General features: G+C 39.2%; 1 protein-coding gene across 1 annotated transcript in view; it reads right to left on the bottom strand.

Moving 5' to 3' along the window:
• Positions 1-3,539: 3,539 nt before the first annotated feature.
• nfxl1 (nuclear transcription factor, X-box binding-like 1) overlaps positions 3,540-27,023 on the bottom strand; it is a 170,011-nt gene continuing 146,527 nt past the window's right edge. The window contains exons 20-22 of the mRNA XM_043691569.1: positions 15,986-16,072; positions 11,748-11,801; positions 3,540-4,371 (exon numbers count right to left, since the gene is read on the bottom strand). Coding sequence (XP_043547504.1) covers positions 4,198-4,371; positions 11,748-11,801; positions 15,986-16,072 — 315 coding nt within the window. The 3' untranslated portion in view covers positions 3,540-4,197. The remainder of the gene's footprint in view (positions 4,372-11,747; positions 11,802-15,985; positions 16,073-27,023) is intronic.

The following is a 27,023-nucleotide window of genomic DNA, read 5'->3' as shown; positions in this document are numbered from 1 at the left end:
TTCCCAAATTATTTGCTATACCTTCATACTAACAGTTTATGATTGATGCACTTGAACATCCAGATCATTAAGCATCTTAGAGCTGTGCATTCTCTTACCAGTTAAATAATGTTTCTTCTTTATTCCTTCTGCTAAAATAGACAACTTCACATTTTTCTGCATTATAACCCATTTGCTACATCTTTGCCACTCATAACCTATCAATATCATTTCATAACCTCCTTGTGTCCTCTGTGGCGCAGGACTAATCACATCTTGGCAATCTGAAAAAGACCCATTTACACCTACTCTATGGTTCTTGTTAGCTAACCAATCTTCTATTCATGCCAATATGCTGCCACTTACACCATAAGATTCTATTTCCGATTTTAACTTTAGGTGTGGAACTGTATCAAAGACCTTCTGGAAATTTCAATACATCCATCAGTTCGCTTTTATCACATCACTATACTCTTGATTCCGACTGATTAAAAAACTCTCTCATTCTTCAATGTACTTAACAATTTAGAATCCATGGTTACTTCTGGTTAAAAAAAAATCAGATTCACAACCCTCAGAAAATAAATTTCTCAATTTCTGTGTCTTCAATGAGTATCCTTTTCTCAGATTATACCCTCTGGCTGTAGACTCTCCCACAAGCAAAAACACCTTTTCCTAACAATAATATGTTTTAATTAAGTCACCTCACATTCTTAGAAACTGAGAACCAGCTGAATCCACCCAAACTCTCCTCATAAGAAAATCCCTCCTAGTGAACTTCTCCAGATTACCTCAGATGCCAGTGCATCTTTCTGTAGATAAGGCGACTAAAGCTGTTGCTAGTATTCTAGATGTGGTCCTAGATTCAGTTTATTAATAAATTGCCTTTGAAAGAAAGGCCAACATTCCACTTACCTGTTACCTCTGAACTTGGATGACAGCTTTTTAAGATTCATGCATGAGGACACCTAAATCCCTATGTTGCAGTGTCTGCAGTCTTTCTTCTTTTGAGTAACATTCAGCCCCTCTGTTCTTCCTGTCAAAGTACATTAGTTAATATTTCTTCACATTATATTCTATCTGCCAAGTTTTGGCTGTTGACTTCACCAATCTATATCCCTCTGCAAACTTCAAGTCATCTTCACTGCCCTCCTTCCCACCTCTTTTTGCAAATTTTTTAAACTTGGTGATAATACGTATACTTTCTTTATCCAAGTCATTCATGGAGATTGTAATAATTGCAGTTCTAGGTCTAAACCTTAAGAAATGTCACTAGTTAGAGGTTTCCATCCTGAAAATAGCCCCCTTATTTCAACACACTATTCTATTAAATAGTCAATCATTGATTCATGCTAATATACTACACCATCACCAGGGGCTCTTACTATGTGTGGCATCTTACTGGACGCGTTTTGGAAATCCAACTATGTTACATCTTCTGGATCCCACTTATTTACTCCATTTACTTCCTCAAAGAACTGTAATAAAATTTCTTAGGTGTGGATTTTCCCTTCATGAAGCCATGCTAACTCTGCTTGATTGTATTACGGATTTCTAAACAGTCTGCTATTTTGCTGTTATAACAAGCTTTAATACTTTCCCGACAACAGAGAGCCAGAGACTGCTCTGTTCCCTACTTGTTTCACACTACCCTGCTCCTGGCATGCTTCACATCGATCTGCTCCCTGTCTGCTTCACACCATTTCACTCACAACCCACTGAGTCCGCTCCCCTCCCGCTTCACACTGCTGTTTTGTTCTCAGCCTACTTCAGACCACTCAACTCCTGACTATTAATTCTAGTTTGGGAAGACCAAAACTAATATCTACTGTTCCTGTAGCTCACTCTGGACCCTCATTACCATATCCATCCCCATTCAGGCTGAACCAGAAGACTTGTAATCTGAGTATTTTTCCAAGCCCAAATTCATATTCTCAAACATTGTGAAGAACTCCTACTTCTCATTTTTCAAACATCACACACCTGCTTTTTGACAGTTGATTTCCCCTAGTCAGATCAAAACCATTCAAGCAAGATGAAGACTTGAGAATGAGTATAAAGCTCTACTGACCAAAAAGATAGAATTGCTATAATGGCTTCGAACTATGCTAATTCTGCACCAGGAGAATATCATGCAAATCAATGAAGATGATGCCAAAGCATTAACGCTGCTAATCAACATCTCCCAGCAATTCAGGGAGCGGTATTTCTATGAATAATTATGTTCCAAAGTTGGTGGTTACAGCTCCAATAGAAAAATAAAGAATCATATGACGCCACTCATATTTGTTGATGATGATAGACTTATTCAATATTGTCTTGATTATGTAGATAGTCTTCTCAAAACCTGCATGATGTGACACTGTCCATTTTGAAATGATGCATTCTAATCTAAATGATTCATTTCTAATTAATTCAATATTTATGTGATCAATATTCCTAAGATTGAAACAGAAAGAGATGATCAATAAACAATAAACATTTCTTACAGATAACACAGGAGGGCCAGGTTTTGAATTTAGTATTGGCAACTGAAATAAGTTCAAGTCCAAATTGGAAAGTGAAAACAAAAGTTCTAGAAATTGAAAAAAACTTAAATAGCTCATAAAATCAACAAACCCCGACAGCATAATTTCTTTTCTCCCCCTTCCACCTCCAAATATATTCCAACAACATATTATCAAGCTAGCCAGGAACCTGTTAGAACACGAGAAGAATGAAATAAAATAGATTTGCAACATTTTTCGTATGCTCACAAAATGAAGCACCACTGTTATCAGATGCTTAAATCCAATCCCAGAATCAGGTGGTGCAGCATGGATGAGTAAAAAGACAGTGATCTTGTGGGGCTCTTTCCATCTCTCAATTTTGACTGCCAGTTTATTTAATAATAAAAGGAACTTAATTATACAAAAAAACTTCATACTTCTTATAAAAAAAAATGCCTTCAGTTTTGTTTTAGAGAACAGAAATTACTCAGTGCAGTAAATTAAATAATCATTAAATCAGAACAATTAATTTATTAAATCATAGATCCAGAAAATTAATGCAATATTCAGCACACCACAAAGATAAATTTCAATACAGAGCAACATATAACAGGGCAGACAATGCAAACCAATTCTATTATCCTGCATAAAATATCTTCAGTCTTGTGAATTCATTTTACCAATAATTTCCCATGGGAATTAATTTATAGAACATATCAGTTGTTTCCAGGTGGTTTTGAATAACTTTCAAATTACTGACAATTGCAAAATTAGCATAACAACATAACTGGTGTAAAAAGGAATGTTTGACCCTTTGCCTCAAAATGTTTCTTTTTATCAAAACCAAGACATACATTTGGACAGTAAAAGGAAAGCCAGTCAACTCTCTATGGTAAGTTTAATGGGGAACTGGGAGCAATTCAGTCATTTGAATGTAAAATAATAGTAGACTTAAAATTTCCCTCTGTGTGCTTATGCCATTAGTGATGTCTCAATGCTCATTACGTTTCAGTTTGCTGATTTCTTCTTTGAATAGTTACAGTGCTATAAAAAGCACAGATAAAGCCGAGCTGACAAGAATTATTTATTTGATCTGAAACAGTACAGAGTTTTGTTTAAATGGCAAGGCAATCAGCAATTTACAACATTCCAGTTAACTGGGGTCAACTATACTACCTCTATTGATTCACAAACTAGACATAACTCTGCTTGTTGGCTTGCAACTTTCATTGAATATTCAATTAATGGACTGACAGTAAAAAAGTAAAAGCTTCATGTAAGCTAAAAACCAAAGAAATTCACACATTAACTGCTCCTACTTAACCCAAATTATCACAGAAGCAAATAAAACAATCTTAACCATGGTAATGCAAGCTACATATACTGTCAGTTGCAAGGTAAAATTCATATTTATATGCAAGTAGAACACTCTATAGTGATTTTGTTTTTGTTAAACATCTAAGTTAGTTCACGTGTCTACATACACACAAAGTATTGCTGAGTTTTCATACAACATATATACATGAAAGTTAATTGTGGTTGGTCATGTGCATAAATCAAAAAGCATTTTGATCAACTACATTTGTAAACCGTTGTATGTTGGCAGTAAGCTCAGCACAAAAAGTTCTTCAATTGTGGGATCCATTCTAATATAATCATTTTAATTTTTAGAAGTACTCTGTTATATTATGTATATTTTTTCTAAATCTTACCACGGCTTTCAATTTCTTCAATTTAGCTGTAGTAGATAAAAAGCAATCATTGCCAAAACAATTCCACAACCAGGGATCATTAGGTACTTCCTGTATTTCTGCCAAGCTGTTTCTTTAGTCTCTGTAGTGTCCCGTCTCTTGTTTTTCTTACGGCGACCCTTTAGTCTTTTTTCAAATGCTTCTAACTCCACCTGGATATAAAGGTCATGGACATATTTGGGCGAAATAAAAATACGCATGAATAAATTTAAAACTGAAATAGCTTTTTCAATTGCTCAGAGGTAAAGATTCAATACCATTTATGGTATTAAGCTAGATAATCAGAAACTGAACCTGAGATTTTCTGGTTTTTGCTACATTGGCTGAACTCAGCCAGAGACACATTTGGGACAATATGTTGTAAGTAACCAATGGATTTTAGAGATAGGTGAAAAGACAGGCAACGGTATCAGCTTCTATTGCCCTTCCCGAGAAAGTGCACCTGACCATACGGACAAATGATAGAACAGGACCTGGCTTGGTTGTCATGCCTAACACATTTAAAAAGTTTGCTAACACTTTGGTTTTGAATTTTGCCACAATGGAGAATGTCTCAGTTGAGGCGAAAATGTTGGAAGAAATTGGGAATCTCAAATTGTCTCTCCTAATCCTGCAGTTCTCATTTTTGCAGGGCTGGGATTGTGGGGCAATCCATTATTCATGCATGCATCAGTCCCAGAGGCATCTAGTCATTAAAATGACCAGCTGCTTCCACTGAAAACGGATTTGAGAGTTCTTGGGGTCTGAAACTTAGTCTAATTAACATTCTAATTAAGAATAATATTCTATGTAAGAGTAGGTCTGGTCTCAGTGGATTTCTTCTGGATAACCAGGATACTCCTTGCATACCCTGCACATATGGTACCAGGAGACCTTGGGGGAGCTGTACAGGCTGGCAGCAGGTGTCTCTTGGACTGTGAGTAAAACATGCATAAATCCAATATTGTCCAATATGTCAAGACGCAACAGTTAAGTGCCAAAAAACACATTTATGTACCACAGTGCTTATTCTCAATAGGGTGCATTCTGCAATATATATTTCTCTTAGTGTTTGGGTACTTGTGGGTACTTATAAGTTAGCATGGTAGATGAAGTGGGCGGGACATGTGAAGAGAACGGTGATGGTTAAAGGTAAATGAGTATGAGTAGGGAATATAGCAATGGTTAGAAGCTTCAGGCTGCCAGGCCGTTTTACTCATCCACCATAAACCTTTAAAGCCTGTGCTAGACATGTCCACCTACCATCCCCCTGTAGTGCTTCAAACTTCTTTTGTCACCCTTAGCCCCCATTCTCACCCCACCCATATCACTCAGCCCCAATCACCCACATGGCCTTTTATAACCCCAGCCAATTCATGGTAATTCTTACATCCTTACCTACTACCTTTCCCACTATGTGACAGCTCAGCACTGACAAACCTCAGGAGGCGTGTTAACAGTGATTGTGAAGATATAACTGTAGACCGACATTGCTGTTGGGGAGGGAGTTTCAGAGTTTTCACCCAGCAACAGTGAAGGAACAGAGATATATTTCCAAGTCAGGATGATGAATGGCTTGGAGGGAACTTGCAGGTGGTGGTGTTCCCACATAAATGATGCCCTTTTCCTTCTAAATGGAAGTAGTAGTGGGTTTGGAAGATGCTGTTGAAGGATTTTTGATAAATTTCTGCATTCATAATAGGAATAGAAAGAGAAAACTTTTCCAGTAGTTCTTAACCATTCAAAGGAACTGTAAACGTAATGACCGTAGTTGGCAAATGACTGTTCAAGAAAATCAAATGCAGACTCAAAAGTTAAGTATACATGTTACTCATGATATTCAAATAGACTAGTTAGTAGCTGCTTCACTAGAAATATGAATTAAAGATAGGAATACAGTAACAAGATACTTTCTCAAACATCTAAAAATTGTTCAACAGAATATGAAGAACATTTGAATTTCCACTTCCTTCAGAACTAATTGTTGGGATTACATGCCCTTTTGTTATTATTGTTAAATTTGTTTTCTACAAATTAGTTTTACTTTGCTATGGATGAATTAAAAAAATGGTCTTTGCATTTTCCAGGCTATACAGAATAGTTCCATCAAAACTAAAAAGTGCAGGAGGTGGCCTAGTGGTATTATTGCTGGACTGTTAATGCGGAGAACCAGGTAATGTTCTGGGGACCTAGGTTTGAATCCACCAATCATAAAGTGCTGATAATGACCAGGACACCATTGCCAACCGTTGGAAAAATTCACTAATGCTTTTGAGAGAAAGAACTTGCCATCCTTACCTGCTCAGGCCTACATGTGACTTCAGACCCACAGAAATGTGGTTGACTCTTAATTGCCCTATAGGCCGTTAGGGATGAGCAATAAATGCTGCCTAACCAGGAACACCCTCATCCCATGAATGTATAAAAAAAAAGTTAAAAAGTCAGATGATTTCTAAATGTCAGAAAATAAGACAATGTTGCAAAATTTAATGAATTTCCCCAAAACAACTTTGAGAATCTTACTGAATTGACAATTCCTTTTGCTCCTTGTTGTATGATGTACCTGCAATTTTGACTTTTGCCATGGCAATTAGAACAAAAATATGGATTATACAGAAAGAAACACTTGCAAAATATAAAATCTCTCACATTCGCAGACTCTCCTCACGCATTCAAAATGAGACTGTCCATTGTTATTCATTAAGATCCCTAAACTATAAAAGTGTTTTTGGTTTGCTGGTTGCAAAAGAAAGGATGGTCAGGAAACCAGGAAAATATAGGGCTATTCTTCAAACTGTGACATGTGATCTTTTACATTCACCTAGAGCATCACCTAGAAGAAATCATCTCAAACTATACACATGCACTCAACCTCTCTCTTCATCAGGATCGTTACAGATAATCTTAAAGCAGTCCTTTGCCCAATATCATTTCATCTTTCATCTATTTTGATGCTTTAATAAGAAAGCTTTTCTCTTTCTTTCAGGAGTGAAAGGGCACAAGCTGCAACAATTCCCAGTTACCAAAGTCCTTCTGTATTCTTCCTCCCCTCTCCTTTAACTCCATTCCTTCTTCTTATGCTACCTTTGCTGTATTCACTATACTCTTGGACGCCAAGTGAGCTGCACTTAGCAAAGGTCAAAGCTTTACCATTTTATGGCCCCGCCTCAATGACTTTCAGGACAACATGACAATCAACTCTTCTTCCTTCACTTTCACCTCCATACCCACTTATTTCAGCAGCAATCCTCTTCCTGCACCAAAGTCCCTTTCACCCATCTCCAACATTCATCATCTGCAATTCTCCTCTGTCTGGAATCCCTCCCTCTGGCCTTTTAATGTATGTGATCTCTTCATGGAGAACTGCCAAAGTGACATGGGCTACTTTAATTTCCTATACTGGTATTCCGGAGTCATCTTAAAAAGTCAAACTCAAATAGTGCACCCTTACGAATATAATCTAGTGTCAAATCATTGCAAAGTATTTTAGAATTAAAATGGTAGTTTATCCTATGGTAACTAAGACTTTACGAGTCCAGTATAAAGTTCGAGGCTTCTCTGAAACTTTTCTTGGGTCTCTACGTTACCAACTATGCGAGGTGACCAAGTGCAGTATGTTCTAGATGAAGCCTAACCAACATCTTTGTTTAAGACTCTTTGGTGCAGTTGGTTATGGGATTATCCTACCAATATACACCTGTGTTCATATTTGCTCATGTTATAGCCTCAAACACTGACTTTGAACTTTGAGATTCATTTACTATAATACCGTAATCGTTTTACACTTTATATTTAGACAGCAATCCTGGATAGAATTCACTTGCTTAGAATCACGCCTACTAATTCAAACAACATGATTCACATCTCTGGAGAGTGACATCTGCCAAACGCAGGTTCTCTGTCCCAATCGGAGATCTGATTGCAATCATTTTATCTCATGAACAGCATCGCATTTAAGATGGAGAAGCATAATGTAATTCACAAATAGCCAAATCCTGCAGAGGTAGCACCACGATGATTAACAACCTTTTAACATAATCAATTTTTTTTTCTACCAAAGATCTGCCCATCAATTCCAAAGGACTGTCTCTTATTAAGTTTTCTACCTTTTTTACATAATTTGGATAACTGTAATCTAGCAATTTTGTAACCTCATCAAAAGCATCAGCTATGTTGATAAGACACACCACGTTTACAGTATGCATCTTGAGAATCAGACAACTCCTGAATCCAGTGAACAGTATTTGCTATCACTAAATGATATATTCTTGCAATTTTCCTGTAATCTACTTCAAGGCTAACGGGGTTATAATTTCCTTGCTCCAATGTCTTTTTATTTTTGAATATTATATTTAATATATTAAATAAATATCAAAATAAATGTGCAAATATCAAGCAAAAGCTAAGGGATGGCCACAAATACTATTTTGTCATAGAGGGATGAAATTTCATAAAGAACAAGAATGCAAAATAAGGGATGATGGAGAAGAATCATTTTGATGAAATAAATGAATTATGCAGTGTTGTTGATCAGCAGATAAAAGGATACAGTTTTAATACTGGGAATATGCAACTCAGTAAATATAGGGCTAATCTTTCTTCTGCAAATCCTAAATATTCATTTAAACAGTCCTAAAACACGTAACACACTGACAAGGAGGACTCTTGATCCCGATTATTCCCAATACAAGCCTGTCAAATAGAATCAGAGGAAAAGGACAAGAAGGTCAACTCACCACCCAGCTATCAGATTAAACCATGCAACAGGAAAATCGTATAAAACATGAAACAAAATTTAACTTCTCACTAAATCAGAAAAATTCTTCTTCAAACCTAAGGAACTTAAGAAAGTGAACCAGTTTAGGTATTTTCAGCCATTTTCTACTTCCCAAACAGTGAGTTGCAACCCTGTTGCAGCTGCAGAGGTCACACTGGGATTTGTGGGTTGCTCCTCCTCTGAACAGCAATTGCAACTGTGCAGAGAAGACAACCCTGTCCGGGTGCACAACCCTGTCCGGGTGCACAACCCTGTCCGGGTGCACAGGTGGGACAGTTCTGGACCTATTGTATTAATTTCATAAGACAGTGCAGCAGGATATAACAAGTCCAAAGTGTCCTACAACGTCAGAAAACTCTTTAGCGGCAAATAATGAGTGGATCCTGGATTTTGCGTGCCAGAGGCTGGTAGATAGCGATTGTGTGGAATACGGAAACGCAGGGGATCACGAAGTAGAGCGGAGATGAGAAGTGACAATTTCAAAGTGCATTATGTTTCTACTCCCATCTGCCTGCTACATAAGTTGTTAGCTCATGGTAAGAAACCTAAGTTTCACAGGAACCAGTAACTAGGCCCAAAGGTGGATAGCTGGGTGTGGAGGAGTTTGAATTCAGCAAATACCTCTTCCTGATGAAAGCATACCAAAATTGAGATCATGCGCATGGTCAAATTCCTCACTTTCAGACAGTACATGGTCAGACAGAGTTATTAAAAGGTATAGTTAATTGTGAAAGCAAACTGCTTCTGTTGAGTGTGTATTTATGGTGTAGGCACATTTAAAATGGGTTGATTGTGCAGTCATCTATTGAAACAAATTAGTGTGTAAACAGAGCTTCAAGTAAGAATTTCCTAAAAAATAAAACAAAGGATTGCAGATTCTAGAGATCTGAAACAAAAACAGAAACTGCTAACAAAACTCAGCAAGTCTGGTAGCATCTGCGGGGAGAAAACAGAATTCCATTCCACATCTTATAGGCTCGGTCTTGAGCTCAAATTCACCTTTGAAATGTAACAGTAAAATGTAGCCCCTTTCCTCGATGTCCTCGTTGAGAAATTGGCCAGGGTATCTGCTACTATTGTTTGCCGCAAACCTACCTTCACTGGTCAATACGCACTTTAGGATCCCAAAGATTATAACATTGGATTTAACAGCAACATTGTAAAAAGGGCCTGAACCATTTGTTCAATGTGCAAATTCGATGCTGAAATGCAAAGCATCAAAGCCAACCTGAAAGATAGTGATCGGTTCCATTCTTGTTATATATCATGCAAACTTGTGAACAACCTTAAGGTGGTCACATTTCAACCTGAAAACTTACCAATCTACCTCAGATTACCTTGGAAGTGTATATGCAAGGTTTGAGCAGTAGGTGAAACTCGATGCTTCACACTGTTACTGTGCAGTAGCAACATACTACCACGAACAGAAGGTTGCTGTCAAGCCAAAATGATGCTCTGCCTATCTCACAAACATGTGATAGTGTTGGTGTGAAGCCAGATATGTAGGCTGTACATCTCAAAGACTGACAAATTGTTTTAACCGAATATCCCTTTAGCTGTTCATAGCAAGCAAGATAATGGACATAACAAACCAACCTGCACTTGCAAAATTCACAACAGAGTTCAATATTAGATGGTATTCCACAATTATATAGCTTTTCCTGGATAATCATGAGTGTGTGCTAAAAATAATACTGGCAACCAAATTAGGACTGTTAGTCAAATCCACAGCACTCTTTAAAAACAACTTCATTCATTGGGTGTGGATGCCCCAGGCTAGGCCAGCCAGCACCCTTAGCTGGCAATGGTAGTTTGGAGTTAATCGCATTACTGTGGGTCTGCAGTCACATTAGGCCAAGCCAGATAATGATGGACAATAACGTTTGCTATAAAACATTAGTGAACCGGATGGGTTGTTAGAACAATCAAAATAGTCATACAGTTGCCATTAGATAAAGTTTTTATTCCAGACTTTTAGTGAGTTCAAATTTCACTATCTGCTATGTGGGATCTGAACCCATTTCCCCAGAACTGGAGGGTTTTGGATTACTATCAAAGGACACTGCTGCGATGCCATCACCACCTCCCTCAGTATGCTTGGGTGTACTGAAAGCTAAACATAGTAATAACAATAATACTGAGAGCCCTGTTCTCTGCAGACAGAATGAACACATGCACGCACTACACTTGCTTCAATTTAACAAAATAGGTGACAGCCATTTTCTGGCTCTTTTTTGATGGTAATGTCTTGATCAAAGTCAAGCGGCCTAGTTTAAAATTTAAACAAAGCCTGGGAGTTAACTGAAATAAAACCAAAAACTGCTCGAGAAACTCAGCAGGTCAGGCAGCATCTGTAAAGAGAAAACAGATTTACTTCAGAACTCTAGAGGACAGTCACTGAACTCTAAATGTTAACTCTGCTTTCTCTCCAGAAGCGTTGCCTGACCTTCTGAGTTTCTCCAGCAATTTTTGTTTTTATTTCAGATTTCCAACATATGCAGCTCTTAATCTTATTGTCCTTGTAGTTAACTTTCAGGCATTAATAAATGGCACATTCTCCATGGCCATACCTCTACCAGAGCCCACTTGCCAATCATTCAATACTCTCCCTTACACAGAATAATTGTTCACAGTGTAAGAGAAACTGAAGGAAAAACAGCAAAAGCTGCCTTTTTTCCAGCAATACCCAAGTTGTGTACTACCAAACATCTAGCAAGTGTTAATACTGACTGACATTAGAAAATAGTGCGGAGCACTATTCCAGGTACTTACCTGTTGTTTTAGTCTTTCTTTTTCAAGTGCTGCTTTCTCTTCAGCTTCTTTCATCTGAAGAAACAGATAGAAAAATAATTCATTGCCTATCGAAGTAAATTAAAATTTTGTAAACTCTAACTGAAGCATGTAAGACTTCTAGAAAGTTAGTCCAGCTCTGCTTTTAAACCTGGCTTTAAATTTATTAAATGTTATCTTTTGGTCATATTACTTTCTACATTATTTCTACATTAATTGAAGGTATTTTCCAAAAATCAAAGTAATTTTTCTATTAATCATTGCTCATATTTTGGCTCTGAAAACCACCAGTGTCCACTTCTGTTGGTCCATATTTCTGATATATTATTTGTAAAATTGACTAATCAGTAGGGGCTCAAAACAGCACACTGAAATTACTCAACCATTACTTAATAATAAAAAATACAATTTTATTTTACATTTCCTAAATTGCTGCTTTTTCTTCCAGTGGCAACCTTAATTAGACATGCTATTACTCATTGTTTATAGAAGTTGAAAGAAGAAATCCAAATTGCTGCTACTACTCACAATTAATCCATTTGAGAAGTTCATTTTTAAAAAGGAGGAAAACAAAACGGGAGGAGATCCATGAAAAATCCAAGCCACCTGGTCAACTTTCATCAGCATATGCTTTAAATTGGAAGCTGACTGTTCTATAAGATTCCTTCTGTAATTTAATACCATTTTTGAGCTGTGTTCATCTAAAACAGTTGCTTAATCATGGTAAAAGGATTACAAATTCCACATGCAGCTTTAATATTGTACGAGTATTAGTATTAATCTTCTATTTGAGATTAATGAGTTTATGGTTTTCCATTTCCTATCAAAAGTTATGTTATTGCTGTTTTCCAATTACTTAACTGTCAGTTTCCAGAAAATCTTCAATCATAAACAAACTAATGTTCCTACGTTCTGCTGGCAAATCCGTTGGGGAGATCAGTGACACCAGAAAATTCAATTTGAGCAAGAAAGATTAAACATAAAGTGGAATTTATGACTATAACAAATTTAACAAATAGAGATTTTTAACAATTTACTTTTACTCGCAGCATTTAGGATTTTACTAATATATAAAAATATAATTATTGGTCAAATAGATGTACGTTAACTCAGTTCCAATCACATAAAAATGGCATAATTCAAACATTTCAAGTACAATAAGCCATTTATTAAAAATAAGCTAAGAAATCATAGGTAAGAAAGATAAATAGAACAGGTTCAAAATCTAAGATATGGTGCAATTTTGACAACTTATTACTTACTGTTGTTTTAAGTTAAATTTAATCCATGAAAGACTGCCCAAAACTTGATGAGCAAGACCATTTAACTTCATGAACAATTAAACATACACTTGAGTCTCTTTGGTTGGATAACAAGTGCTTCAAATCAAAGGATTTTAAAATACAGGAAACCACTGTACCTGTTCCAGCTTTCTAAAATCATTCTAAGTACCTGTTATTTGTATCTATCCTCAGCCCCTTTTTACTTAGCATTTTAATCTTTTCCGTATTGTAAAATTTTTCCAAAACATTGCAAAACTGTTCTTTCAAAATTATAAGTGTTCTTGTTCTGCTATAATTTCTGATACAACGCACAACCCTGACAGAACAAACTGCAATCCACCTGCCAAGTCTTGTATTTAAACACACACAAATATAGAAAACAGCAGCAGGAATAGGCCATATGGCTCATTGACCCTGCTCCAGTATTCATTATGGTCATGGCTGACCCTCTATCTTAACACCATGCTCTCAATCTCTCCTCATAGCATTTGACATCATTAGAAATCTATTTATTTCCTAAATATATTCAGCACCTTTGCCTCCACAGACTTCAGTGGTAAAGAACATCATAGCTTCACCACCCTACAAATGAAGACATTTCTCATCTCAATCTGTAATTACCTACCCCTAATCTTGAGAGTATGCCTCTTATTCTAAAACCCCAGATGGAGAAAATATCATCCCTCCATCCAATCTGTCTAGCTCTGTTACAATTTTATATATTTCAATGAGATCCCTCTCATTCTTTTAAACTCCAGTGAATTCAAATTGATTGATTGATTTATTGCTGTCACATGTATTAAAGTACACAGCAAAAAAGTGTTGTTTTGCATCCTATACAGGCAGATCATACCATATAAAGAACTTTGAATATAAAGAACATCGGGGGAGCAGAATGCAGAATATGTGGAGGGAGGGGGGAGAGGGAGAGATCAGAATTAACATTTGAGGTCTGTTCAAATGTTTGATAAGAGTGGGCAAGAAGCTGTTCTTGAATCTGTTCGTACATGTATTCCAACTTTTATATCTTTTGCCTGACAGAAGGGAGTGGAAGAAGGCATAATCGCAGAGGGAGGGGGTCAATGATTATGCTTTCTATTGCTTTCCTGAGGCAACAGAAAGTAAAGATGGAGTTAATGGATGGAAGGCTTGTTTGTGAGATGACCTGGGCTGTATTCATGGCTGTCTGTAGTTTCTTGTGGGTGTTGGGAAGAACAGTTCAGATAGGATGCTTTCTACGGTGCACCTATAAAAATTGGTTAAGAGTCCTCATAGACATTTCAAATTTCCTTACCCTCCTGAGCAAGTAGAGACATCACTTTCTTGACCATCATATCTACGACTACAGGCCAATCTCACTTCATGTAACAATCCTGCCATCCCTGGCATCAATCTTGTGAACATTTGCTGTACTCCCTCAACAGCAAATATACCCATACACCCACAGAGAAGGAAACTGAAACTGAACAAAACATCCCAAACACGATATTACCAAGAGTCTGTACAGCGACAGTAAGGTTCACAAACATTCTTGCAATGAAATATACCATCTGCCTTCCTAACTGCAAGCCTGCTTCAACATTTCTTAATCCATCACTATTTAAATAATGCCATTCTGCCTTTCCTGATAAATTGGATAACTTAAGATTTGTCCCACATTAGACTGCATGTATTTGCCCACTCGCTTAATTTGTCTAAACTGCCTTAAAGCCTCTTTAAATTTTCCACATAACTCACAATCCTAACAAGTTTTGTACCATCAGCAAACTTGGAGATATTATAGTTGATTGCCTCATACAAAGCGATAATATACACTGTAAATAGCCAGAGCCCAAGTACTGATCCTTGTGGTACTCCAGGTCACTGTCTTTCACTCCAAAAAGATCCATTTATTACATAGAAACAAAGAAGAGGGAAGGCTATTCAACCCTTTAAATTTGCTCTGCCATTCATTATGATCAAACATGAAACAGTACACCACAGGAATGGGCCCTCCAGCACACGATGTTATGCCGAACGTGACACCAAAATAAACTAATTCCATCTGCCTCCCCCCCCTTGGTCCATATCCCTCCATTCCTTGCATATTCATGTACTAATCTAAAAGCCCCTATTGTACCTGCCTCCACCACTACCTTAGCAGCACGTTCCAGACACCTACCATGCTCTGTGTGAAGAACTTGTCGTTCACCTCTCATTTGAACTTTCTCCCTCTCACCTTAAATGCATGCCATGATCATCCAACTCAGTATCCTGTTCTAGCTTTCTCCCAATACTCTTTGATCCCTTTATCCCCAAGTACGATACCTAACACCTTCTTGAAAACATTTAATGTTTTTGTTTAAAATACTTTATGTCAGAAAATTCCATTGGCTCATCACTTTCTTGGTGAAGAAATTCCTCATTACCATTCTGTTAACTTCTTTGCCAGCAAAACTCAATGCATGCCAATATGTCACACCAAATCCCATTTACACATAAACTTCCATGGGACTTTATCAAAGGCTTTCTGAAAATCAAGTACACCACATCAACTGGTTCTCTTTTATGAATTACATTAGCTACATCCTCAAAAACTTCAGGTTTGTCAAACATAATTTCCCTTTTATCGATCCATGTTGACTTTTTGTAATCGTTCTGGCCTTTTTTCAAGAAGTTTCCCATTATCACATCTTTTATAATAGACCCCAGCATTTTCCCTATTACTGATACTATGTTAACCAGTTTAATGCCCCTTTTTCTAAGAAAAAATTTATATTTGCCATCCTACAATCTGCCCACAAACATGCTTGAAAACATTTGTAGAATGCAAGGTACTTTTAACGTAAAATGCACAGAAGGTTTCTTTATATCAAAAGTCAATTTTAGACCATGTTCTTTGCATGCACTCTTAAGTAAAGCTAAGACAGTATAATGTAACAAAGCAGGAGACATTACCTCAGATGCTTTTTGTTTCATTTCCTGACATACTTCATCACATTCCACCAAGACTTTCTCCTCCGTCACCACTGAACACAGTATTTCCTTTACAGAACACACAAAATGCCTTTGGTATTAATTCTTCAAAGGTGGTTGAGAGAATTTGAAACCATAAATATTATGCATGCCAGAAGAACACAGTTGATCTTTTGAGATGAGATAAACCGTTGGCTAAAACAACACTCATTTAATGGGTATATAGTTAATATAATTGCTCACATCAGTTCATTAAACAAAAATTTGATAAAGAAAATTATTCCAATGATGTTCCATTGTAGGTTACATTCGGAGAGGTGTAATTATTATCATTCTGGAGTTTAAAATTAATAGAAAATAGCTAATCCTTGTTGCACCAGCTGCAGAGGTGATTGATTAGAAAACATGAACATTGTGCCAGAAGTGTCTCATGATAATGCACTATGGTTGCGTCCCTACCTCTGAGGCAGGAGGCCCAGGTTTATGTCTAACCTGGTGCGGAAGTGTGCAATAACATCACTGAAAAGAAAATATCTAAATGTGTAATAAAGGGGGCTCTCACGATGGTAGTGAAACCTACTTCTGAACTGGGAGGCCTGGGTTCAAATGCCACCTGATTCAGAGGTTCAGCAGTTTCTGAATGGGTTGATTAAAACACTTGTATTTTCTTCTTCATCCTTTCAAAGACAGTTGGCTTGTGCAACATATTGTAATGCATCTCCTTAACAAAAGTAGTAGATAATGTTCCATTTGTGGGTCTATGTACTAAAGTTTCCACAAACTCCATTGACCCCACCCTGTTAAAATTGTCAAAACATGAATAAAAGGCATTGAGTCATATACAGTAAAACATGATTTTTGAAACATATACAAACTGCATGCAGACACATGCTTCCTTTAGCTTTGTTTGAAATAGGTCATCGCTTTACATTGACATCCAAAAAGGTGACCATTTGAAGATAAAACAACATGGCTTGTTTTATTATTCCTTAGATAAGGGAAGCCTGAAGATAAGCTTGAAAATGTTGACATTTTAAAAGGATTAGCTTTCAAGTGCATCAGTTCACAAACTTTATGGCTTAGAAGATGTGCTTAAAATTAATAATTAATTAATGTGTTACATTTCACATGTTAAATTTGTAAGTTAAGCATGTATTTTGTTCTAAGAAATTCAGAACTACTTTGTAACTCTCGGAGATAGGCAGGAAAACAAGTTGCAAAGAAGGAAAAAAGAAAGGAAACTACAAAGTGATATTGATAGATGATGTGAGTAGGTAAAGACCTGGCAAATACAGTATACTTTGGAAAATGTGAAATTGTGCATTTTGGCAGGAAGAACAAAAATAAATTTTTAAAAATTATCCAAATGGTGAAAAACATGGAGCTCGAAGATGCAGAGGGATCTGGATGCCTTGGTGCATGAATTTTTGAAAATGTTAGTATACAGCAACAGCAAGTAATTAGGAAAGGTATGAAAATATTAAAGCTTATTGCAAGGGGAACTTGAATACAAAAGTGGGGAAATTATGCTTCAATTATTGAGGGTAATGATGAGACCACATCTGGTGTACTGCAGACAGTATTGGCCTCCTTATTTAAAGATGCAAACATATTGGAAATGGTTCAAAGAAGGTTTGAGACTTAAACCCGAAACAGGTAGTTTATCTTATGAGGAAAGGCTCACATGCTAAACTTATAATGTCAAAGCTTCCAAGGGTTGGAAACAACTTGATTGAAATACATAAAATTCTAACGGTGCTTGACAGGGTGTATTTGGAAAGAATGTTTCCTCTTGTGAGATAATCTAGATCTAGTTGATATTAGTGAATCCGCATCATCACAGAAATCAATCTTCAGCCTATTTGATACATTCCACACAATATCCCTTTCATCACTGTGCTATCTCTGATCAGTCTGTCTTGATGATGTGGCAAAATATACGCGAAAATGGTGCTGAAATAGTCTGGGAAGTTGGTTAAGAGGTAGGTTTCTGTGAGCATGGGTATGTTAGACTGATGCTCAATTAGCATGTGCAATAGCTGTCCCAAGTTCTGGCAAAAGTTCCCAGATACTAGTGATGTTTGCAAATTGGACATTAGTTGCCTTCAACTGGGGGTTATTTCTGGCAGCTCTTTGGACCAAAGGAATTTTTCAGTCATGTAGTTGTAAAAACATCCATCTGTCAAATGTGGAGAAACAAATTGAACTGTAAGAGGCAGAAAGACCCTGGTATTTATTTACAGATTGGTATTAAGTTCAGGGTCAGTTTGTCTGTAGTGATTTAGGTTCTAAGATATCTTATTTAGACTTGCACTTGCTAGAAAGAAATGTGGACCCAGTTGATGAAAGCAATATCAGAAACAAAAACCCACACTGCTGAAAAAACTCAGCAGGTCCAGCAGTGTTTGTGGAGAGAAAGCAGAGTTAACATTTCGGGCCCAACGATCCTGCTGAGTTTTTCCAGCAATTTCTGTTTCTGGCTGATGTCCAGCATCCACAGTTCTTTGTTTTTTTTATTTGATGAAAGCAATATGTTTAATTTGGCATTTCAGGATATCCAAAAGATGTTTGTTGATAAAATGTCACATACACTTGGCAGCAAAGCTGAAGTCCCTGGAATAAAAAAAGTATCATGGCAACATGGATACAAAGCGGCTGAGTGATAAGAAGGAAAGTGATAATTACCTGTTATTTTCTCAGACACAAATTAATTATTTCATGAGGATCCCCAAAGATTAACAGTACAACTGCTGCTGTTGTTGACATGTATTACTTAGCTAGAGTTTAGTGAACAGAGTATAATTTCAAAATTTGCAGTTGACACAGAATTTACAAGTATTGTAAATTGTGAAGAGGGCACTGATTGGCTTCAGAGGACACAGGCAGACCAGCAGCATGGACAGACATGGCCAATGAAATTTAATGCAGAAAATCACTCCACTGGTAAAAAAAAACTTACTTACGAAGATATATTTAGGAATCTAGGATTTGTCTCCTTAAAGAAGGAAAGGGTAACATGAGATTTGACAGAGGTGCTCAAAATTGGAGAATGTATACAGCAAAAATACACCCATTGGGAAAAGGGTCCAGAGTGACTGGGGGAAAAACCAATGGCAACATGAGGAAAGAAAAGTTATACAATGAGCGCACTCGAACTAGAATGTACAGCCTGAGAAGGTCGGAAGCAATTTCATTCATTGTTTTCAAAAGAGATAAGCAATTAAATAGATAAAAATTTCAGGATCATAGGTAAAAAGAGACAGAACTGCAAAGAGCAAATTGCCCTCAAAAGAAATAGGGCAGGCTTGACTCGATAAATATCCTCCTTCCCCATTACAGTCAAGGTAAAACAATTACTTTCCTATTCTGGGGTAATCCTGCTGTCACCAAATTTAGCTTTCCCACAAAACTGCAAAACTTCAGGAACCTTGCAGCCTTAACACCAACTTCAATTTCTATTGCATCTTTAACATATACAACACCCAAATATGCTTCATGACAATGTAATCATTTTTGATTGGGAGCCACATGATGAGAATAGTTCAAGTAATCAAAAGATTTATCATACAGCTCGGTTTTAAGGATTGTTTAAAATATATAAAGAAATACAGAATAGAGCACTCAGAAAGCAAATGATATGTTTATTTTTATTACAAAGTGATTGTAACACAAAGGTAAAGACAATTACTAAAATTGTATAGAGCCATGAGATCATATCTGCAGTACTGTAAATAGTTTCAATTTCCTTATCCAAGGAAGAATGCACAGAATAGTCATTTTAATCAATCTGTTTCGATATGCTTTGACATGGCTGGGGGAGAAAGGACTTGATCCTGGACATTCTGGTCCAGAGGGAGGGACCCTAGCTCAAGGGCACCAGACTCTTAGAATATAAAGACATAACACTTGCTGTACAGGGAGTGCAACAAAGGATAACGAGCATAGGCCAGAAGCAGTAGGTAAAGAGGTTACAATATTAAGAGATAAAAGGATCCTCTCAATTTCTGATGTTGAAAGATGAGGAGATATGTACCTCTGAAGGACTATTGCCAGGAAAAGTACTAGTAATAGGAATTCACTGAGAGACAAAAAGCGTTCAATTGAGTACAACGAGGTTAGTGTCCAGTGAAGAATGGAGTCATCGTAGTATCAGTTTTAGACGAACTCTCAGCTCGAGGAATACAATTTGTCCTTGCTAACGATATAGCTGGTTCACAGACAGGAGTGCTGCCTGCTGTAGTTGAAAAACTAGTGGAAACTCAGGCAACTGAGGTATTGCAGAAAGCGTATCCTGGGATTTTTCCTGACTGTGTGGTAACAAGGTTACAAAGTCATCAGTTGAAACAGGAGAGATCAAACAGTATATATAAGAAAGTTGAAGTGGAATTAGCAGAGACCATGTTTGATCAAATAATCGAGACAAACCAGGAACAGATAGATGACAAAGCAGAAATCCTTAGCTCAGAGAAATTAACTAAATTACAGCAGAAAAATGAAAATTTGAAGCAATGGTATCAAAAGCATATATAGAAGAAGAACCTGAATACTACTTTTTTAAAAATGTCGTCTTAATGAGGAAATGGAGACCATCATATATTTAGACAGGTAATGAATGGGCAGAAGTTCATCAAGTTGTATTTCCAGTGGGTTATAGAAAGGTGGTGTTGCTGGTGGTGCATGAACTACTTGTAGGTCATTTAGGGATATCAAAAACCCAAGCTAAAATACAAAAACATTTTTACTGGCCTGGACTACACAAGGATGTAGTTGAATTTTGCCAGACATATCATACATGTCAGGTAATTGGAAAACCATAGGCAGTAATAAAACCCGCACCTTTAAGACCTATTCTTGCACTTGAGGAACCTTTTACAAAAGTCTTAATTGATTGCGTAAGACCCCCATCTAAAACAAAAAGTGGGAATACTAACAAAAAGTCAGTCTTTGTTAACAATATTGAATGCATCCACTAGATTTCCAGATCTGTTACACAATATCACAGCTAAAAGGGTTAGAGAGGAGTTACTCAAATGTTTCACTAGATATGGACTACACACAGAAATACAAATCAGATCAAGGGTCAAGCTTTATATCAAAATTATTCAAGGAAGTTATGGACAGTTTGGGAATAAAACAATTCAAATCTGCTGCGTACCTTCTAGAATAGCAGGGAGCATTAGAAAGGTGGCATCAGACATTAAAGACCATGTTGAAGGCTTCTAGTCAAGACTACCCAGATGACTGGGATAAAGGAATTCCATTTGTACTTTTTGCCATCAGATATGCATCAAGTGAATCAACCAAATTCAGTCCATTTGAATCAGGTTTTGGGCATGAAGTGAGAAGATCGCTAAAATTGATTAAGGAGAAATTGGTAAGTCATAATTCATGACCATATATTTGGACCGTGTGTCAAATTTTAGGGAAGTTAAGTAAAGCAAGGGAGTTGGCTAGACAGCATTTAAAAGTATCACTGCAAACAACGAAACAAGAAGCAAACAAAAAAAAAATCAAAAACTCGCAATTTTGCTATCGGGGATAAAGTGTTCGTGTTATTTACAGTGCTAGGTGAACCTTTAAAAACACAGTTTAGTGGACCATATCAAGTCGAAAGGACTTTGAGTGAACTGAACTATTTGATAAAGACTCCAGACAGAAAGAATTCTCAGAGTGCATCATGTGAATATGCTCAAAAGATATTTTGACAGGGAAGGAAAGCAAAAAGAGACTGTGTAACTGGTTACAACACAGTGAAGAACCAAGTTCTTCAAATTTCCTCAAATTGAATTGGATAATGAGGAAATGATGAAAAATTGGGATAAATTATTGAATTACCTTCCAAAGGAAAATCAAAATGACCTAAAAGAGTTATTGCTATCACATGGGGAGATATGTGGAAATAAGCTGGGAAGTACTCATCTAATCATGCATGACGTAGATACAGGAAATGCGGTTCTTATTAAGCAACATCCTTATAGCCTTACCGTCTGAAGTTGGCACAGGTTCAAAAGGAGATTGAATACATGCTTCAAAACAACATAATCAAAATAAGTTAGTGTGACTGGAGCACACCTGTAGTAATGGTGCCAAAACCAGATGTTACCCAATGGTTACGTGTGGACTATCACAATGTCAATGCAGTTACAAAATCTGATTCGTATCCGATTCCATGTTTGGAAAACTGTATTGAAAAGATGGGACAAGCAACTCACATTTCTAAGTTAGACTCACTCAGAGGATACTGGCAAGTCTGAAACAGCAAAGACTATTAGTTTTAAAATAGTGATGGAAAAGGATAGACCAGATCTAACAGTTGAAGTCCTAAATTGGAGGAAGACTAATTTAGACGGTATTAGGCAAGAACTTTCAAAAGCTGACTGGGGGCAGATGTTCGCAGGTAAAATGACGGCTGGAAAATGAGAAGCCTTCAGAAATGAGATAACAAGAATCCAGAGAAAGTATATTCCAGTTAGGGTGAAAGCAAAGGCTGGTAGGTGTAGGGAATGCTGGATCACTAGAGAAATTGAGGGTTTGATTAAGAAAAAGCAAGCATATGGCAGGTATAGACAGGAGAGATCGAGTGAATCCTTAGAGTATAAAGGCATTAGCAGTATACTTAAGAAGGAAATCAGGAGGGCAAAAAGGGGACACGAGAAAGCTTTGGCAAATAGGGTTAAGGAGAATCCAAAGGGTTTTTACAAATACATTAAGGACAAAGGGTAACTAGGGAGAGAATAGGGCCCCTCAAAAATCAGCAAGGCAGCCTTTGTGTGGAGCCACAGATCATGGGGGAGATACTAAACGAGTATTTTGCATCAGTATTTACTGTGAAAAAGGACATGGAAGATATAGAATGTGGAGACATAGATGGTGACATTTTGAAAAATGTCCATATTACAGAGGTGAAAGTGCTGGAACTCTTGAAATGCGGAAAGGTGAATAATTCCCCAGAATCTAATCAGGTGTACCCTAGAACTCTGCGGGAAGCTAGGGAAATGATTGCTGGACCCCTAGCTGAGATATGTCTATCACTGATAGTCACAGCAGAGGTGCCGGAATACTGGAGGTTGGCTAACGTGGTACCATTATTTAAGAAAAGTGGTATGGACAAGCCAGGAAACTATACACCAGTGAGCCTAACATCAATGGTGGGCAAGTTGTTGGTGGGAATCCGGAGGGACAGGATTTACATATATTTGAAAGACAAGGACTGATTAGGGATAGTCAACATGGCTTTGTGTGTGGGAAATCATGTCTCACAAACTTGATTGAGTCTTTTGAAAAAGTAACAAAGAGGAGTGATGAAGGGCAGAGCAGTAGATGTGATCTATATGGAATTCAGTAAGGCGTTTGACGAGGTTCCCCATGGGAGACTGGTTAGCAAGGTTAGATCTCATGGAATACAGGGAGAACTAGACATTTGGATACCGAACCAGCTCGGAGATAGAAGACAGAAGGTGATGGTAGAGGGTTGTTTTTCAGACTGGAGGCCTGTGACCAGTGGAATGCCACAGGATCGGTGCTGGGTCCACGACTTTTCATCATTTATATAAATGATTTGGATGTGAGCATAAGAGGTACAGTTAGTAAGTTTGCAGATGACACCAAAATTGGAGGTGTAGTGGACAGCGAAGAGAGTTACCTCAGACCAGATGGGCCAATGGGCTGAGAAGTGGCAGATGGAGTTTAATTCAAATAAATGTGAGATGCTGCACTTTGGGAAAGCAACTCTTAGCAGGACTTATATACTGAATTGTAATGGAGTGTTGCTGAACAAAGAGACCTTGGAGTGCAGGTTCATAGCTCCTTGAGAGTCGCAGGTAGATAGGATAAGGAAGGTGGTGTTCGGTATTAGATTAAATTAGATTACTTAGTGTGGAAACAGGCCCTTCGGCCCAACAAGTCCACACCGACCCGTCGAAGCGCAACTCACCCAGACCCATTCCCCTACATTTATCCCTTCACCTAACACTAGAGGCAATTTAGCGTGGCAAATTCACCTAACCTGCACATTTTTGGACTGTGGGAGGAAACCGGAGCACCCGGAGGATACCCACACAGACACAGGGAGAATGTGCAAACTCCACACAGTCAGTCGCCTGAGGCGGGAATTGAACCCGGGTCTCTGGCGCTGTGAGGCAGCAGTGCTAACCACTGTGCCACCGTGCTTTCCTTTATTGGTCAGAGTATTGAGTATAGGAGTTGGAAAGTCATGTTGCGGCTGTACAGGACACTGGTTAGGCCACTTTTGGAATATTGTGCGCAATTCTGGTCTCCCTGTAATGGGAAGGATGTTGTGAAACTTGAAAGGGTTCAGAAAGATTGACAAGAATGTTGCCAGGGTTGGAGGATTTGAGCTATAGGCAGAGGTTGAATAGGCTGGGGCTGTTTTCCCTGGAGCTTCGGAGGCTGAAGGGTGACCTCAGAGGTTTATAAAATCATGAGGGGCATGGATAGGATAAATAGACAAAGTCTTTCCCCTGGGGTTTGGGAGTCCAGAACTAGAGGGCACTAGGGTGAGAAGGGAAAGATATAAAGGGACTTAAGGGGCAACATTTTCACGCAAAGGGTGGTCCGCGTTTGGAATGAGCTGCCAGAGGAAGTGGTGGAGGTTGGTACAATTGCAACATTTAAAAGACATCTGGATGGGTATATGAATATGAAGGGTTTAAGAGAGATATAGGCTAAGTGCTGGCAAATGGGACTAGATTAGGCTGAAATATCTGGTTGGCATGGACAAGTTGGACCAAAGGGTATGTTTCTGTCCTGTACATCTCTATGACTCAAACTATTTTGATTTTCGTAATGTCGAATGGACTATATTAATGTAAAGACATGACATTTAGTATGAAAAACACTAACTCCCTCTCCCACTCCGCCAAGGATATGCAGGTCCTTGGCCTCCTCCATTGCCAGACTCTGACCACATGACACCTGGAGGAAGAGCACCTCATCTTCTGCCTAGGAACCCTCCAACCACACGGGATGAATGTAGATTTCTCCAGCTTCCTCATTTCCCCTCCCCCACCTTATCTCAGACCCAACCCCCGGATTCAGCACCACCCTCTTGACCTGCAATCTTCTTCCCGATCTCTCCTCCCCCACCCCTTCACCGGCCTATCACCCTCACCCTCACCTCCTTCCACCTATCGTATTCCCAGCGGCCCTCCACCAAATTCCCTCCCCCCTACCCTTTATCTCAGCCCGCTTGGCACACCAGCCTCATTCCTGAAGAAGGGCTTGTGCCAAAACGTCGATTCTCCTGCTCCTCGGATGCTGCCTGGCCTACTGTGTTTTTTCAGCACGACATTTTTCAACTCTAGTACTCCAGCATCTGCAGTCCTCACTTTCTCCTAGTTGATCTTAACCTACTGCGAATCCTCTTGCAAGGATGCCTATCTTGAAGCAGCTCTCCTCCTCCCTCTACAAGGATCTCAGTGAGACCCCCTCTCACTGCACCCTCCCAGGTCATCTCCTCTGCCCTGAAGCTCTTCAGCCACGTCCTGAAACAAACGCGCTACTACAGCCACATCTCTTTCCTCAGCATGTGCCAACTGAACCAACTGACCCGCATGGACTCAGGACTACATTCAGACCAACACAATTTGGACCCAACCAGGACAACCAGTACCTGCAACAAATCCGAAGCCTCCAGCAACAGACCTCCCTCCGGATCCTCTGTTCCACGCTCGCAGCCATGCGCCACCACCTACACTCCCTGCAGTCAGCCCTGCCCCAGCTCAGGGCAACACTCTCCCAAACCTGTAAAGGACCTCTGATGTTCTTCATCCTAAGAATTCATACACTGAACAAACGCTTTTTTCTGGCCATATCAAACATCAAAGAAAGTAAGTACAAAAAATTTTCATGTACTCACCCCCACACTCCGGATTCCTCGACCGTTCCTGAACCTTCTCGCGACCTCTGGAGCCGCTCGGGGGCCATTGCCCACCGCCGGGGTGAACGGTGACGCCACTTCCACCCCGCACGGACAACAGCCTCCGCGATCAGCACCCAGACAACTGTCTCCACGATCGCCAGGAAGACCATCGGTGACAGATACGCAGCCGCCGCGGAATCCACGGCTACCGGGACCAGCGCTGTTTCTGGCCGGCGCGCCACTTCCGCCCCCAGAGCTGCCGCCACTTCCACCCCCAGTGACGTCACTCACCTGCTCAAGGACCACACCGCACACTACACCACTCCCACGTCGATCTCCGCCCCCACGACCAACTCCAAGCTCCCAGCCCTGCCGTATTTTCACCATCCCTCCAGACCTCCCCCTCTCTGAGGATGAACGATCAGTCCTCAGCAGAGGCCTCACCTTCATCCCCCTACGGTCCCGGATCAATGAGGTCGACATGAAGCTAGACATCGAGCATTTCTTCCCGGCTTCGCCTGCGCGTCTACTTCTTCAACCAGGACTCTCGCCCACCCTCTGACGACCCCTTCTCCTGCCTCCAACACACTCCATCCACCTGGACAACCCGTGCTGGCCTCTTACCCGCCCTCGATCTCTTCATATCCAATTGCCGCCGCGACATTGACCTCCTTAACCTGTCCACCCCTCTCACTCACTCCAATCTCTCACCCTCACAATGCGCAGCCCTCCACCCCCTCCGCTCCAACCCCAACTTCACCTTCAAACCGGCAGACAAGGGAGGCGTAGTGGTAGTTTGGCGCACCGATCTTTACACCACTGAAGCTAGACGCCAACTTGCCGACACCTCCTCCTACTGCCCCCATGACCATGACCCCACCTCCCACCACCAAACCATCATCTCCCAGACCATCCATAAACCTCATCACCTCAGGAGATCTCCCATTCACCGCCTCCAACCTCAGTCCCACAACCCTGCACTGCCCGTTTCTACCTCCTGCCCAAAATCCACAAACCCAACTGCCCCGGTCGACCCATTGTCTCAGCCTGCACCTGCCCCACCGAACTCATCTCTGCATATCTGGACACTGTTCTGTCCCCCTTAGTTCAAGAACTCCCCACCTACGTTCGGGACACCAC

The sequence above is a fragment of the Chiloscyllium plagiosum genome, chromosome 1, assembly GCF_004010195.1.
Source record: "Chiloscyllium plagiosum isolate BGI_BamShark_2017 chromosome 1, ASM401019v2, whole genome shotgun sequence".
Classification (NCBI taxonomy): Eukaryota; Metazoa; Chordata; class Chondrichthyes; order Orectolobiformes; family Hemiscylliidae; genus Chiloscyllium; species Chiloscyllium plagiosum.
This window is presented reverse-complemented; position numbering and strand designations above follow the sequence as displayed.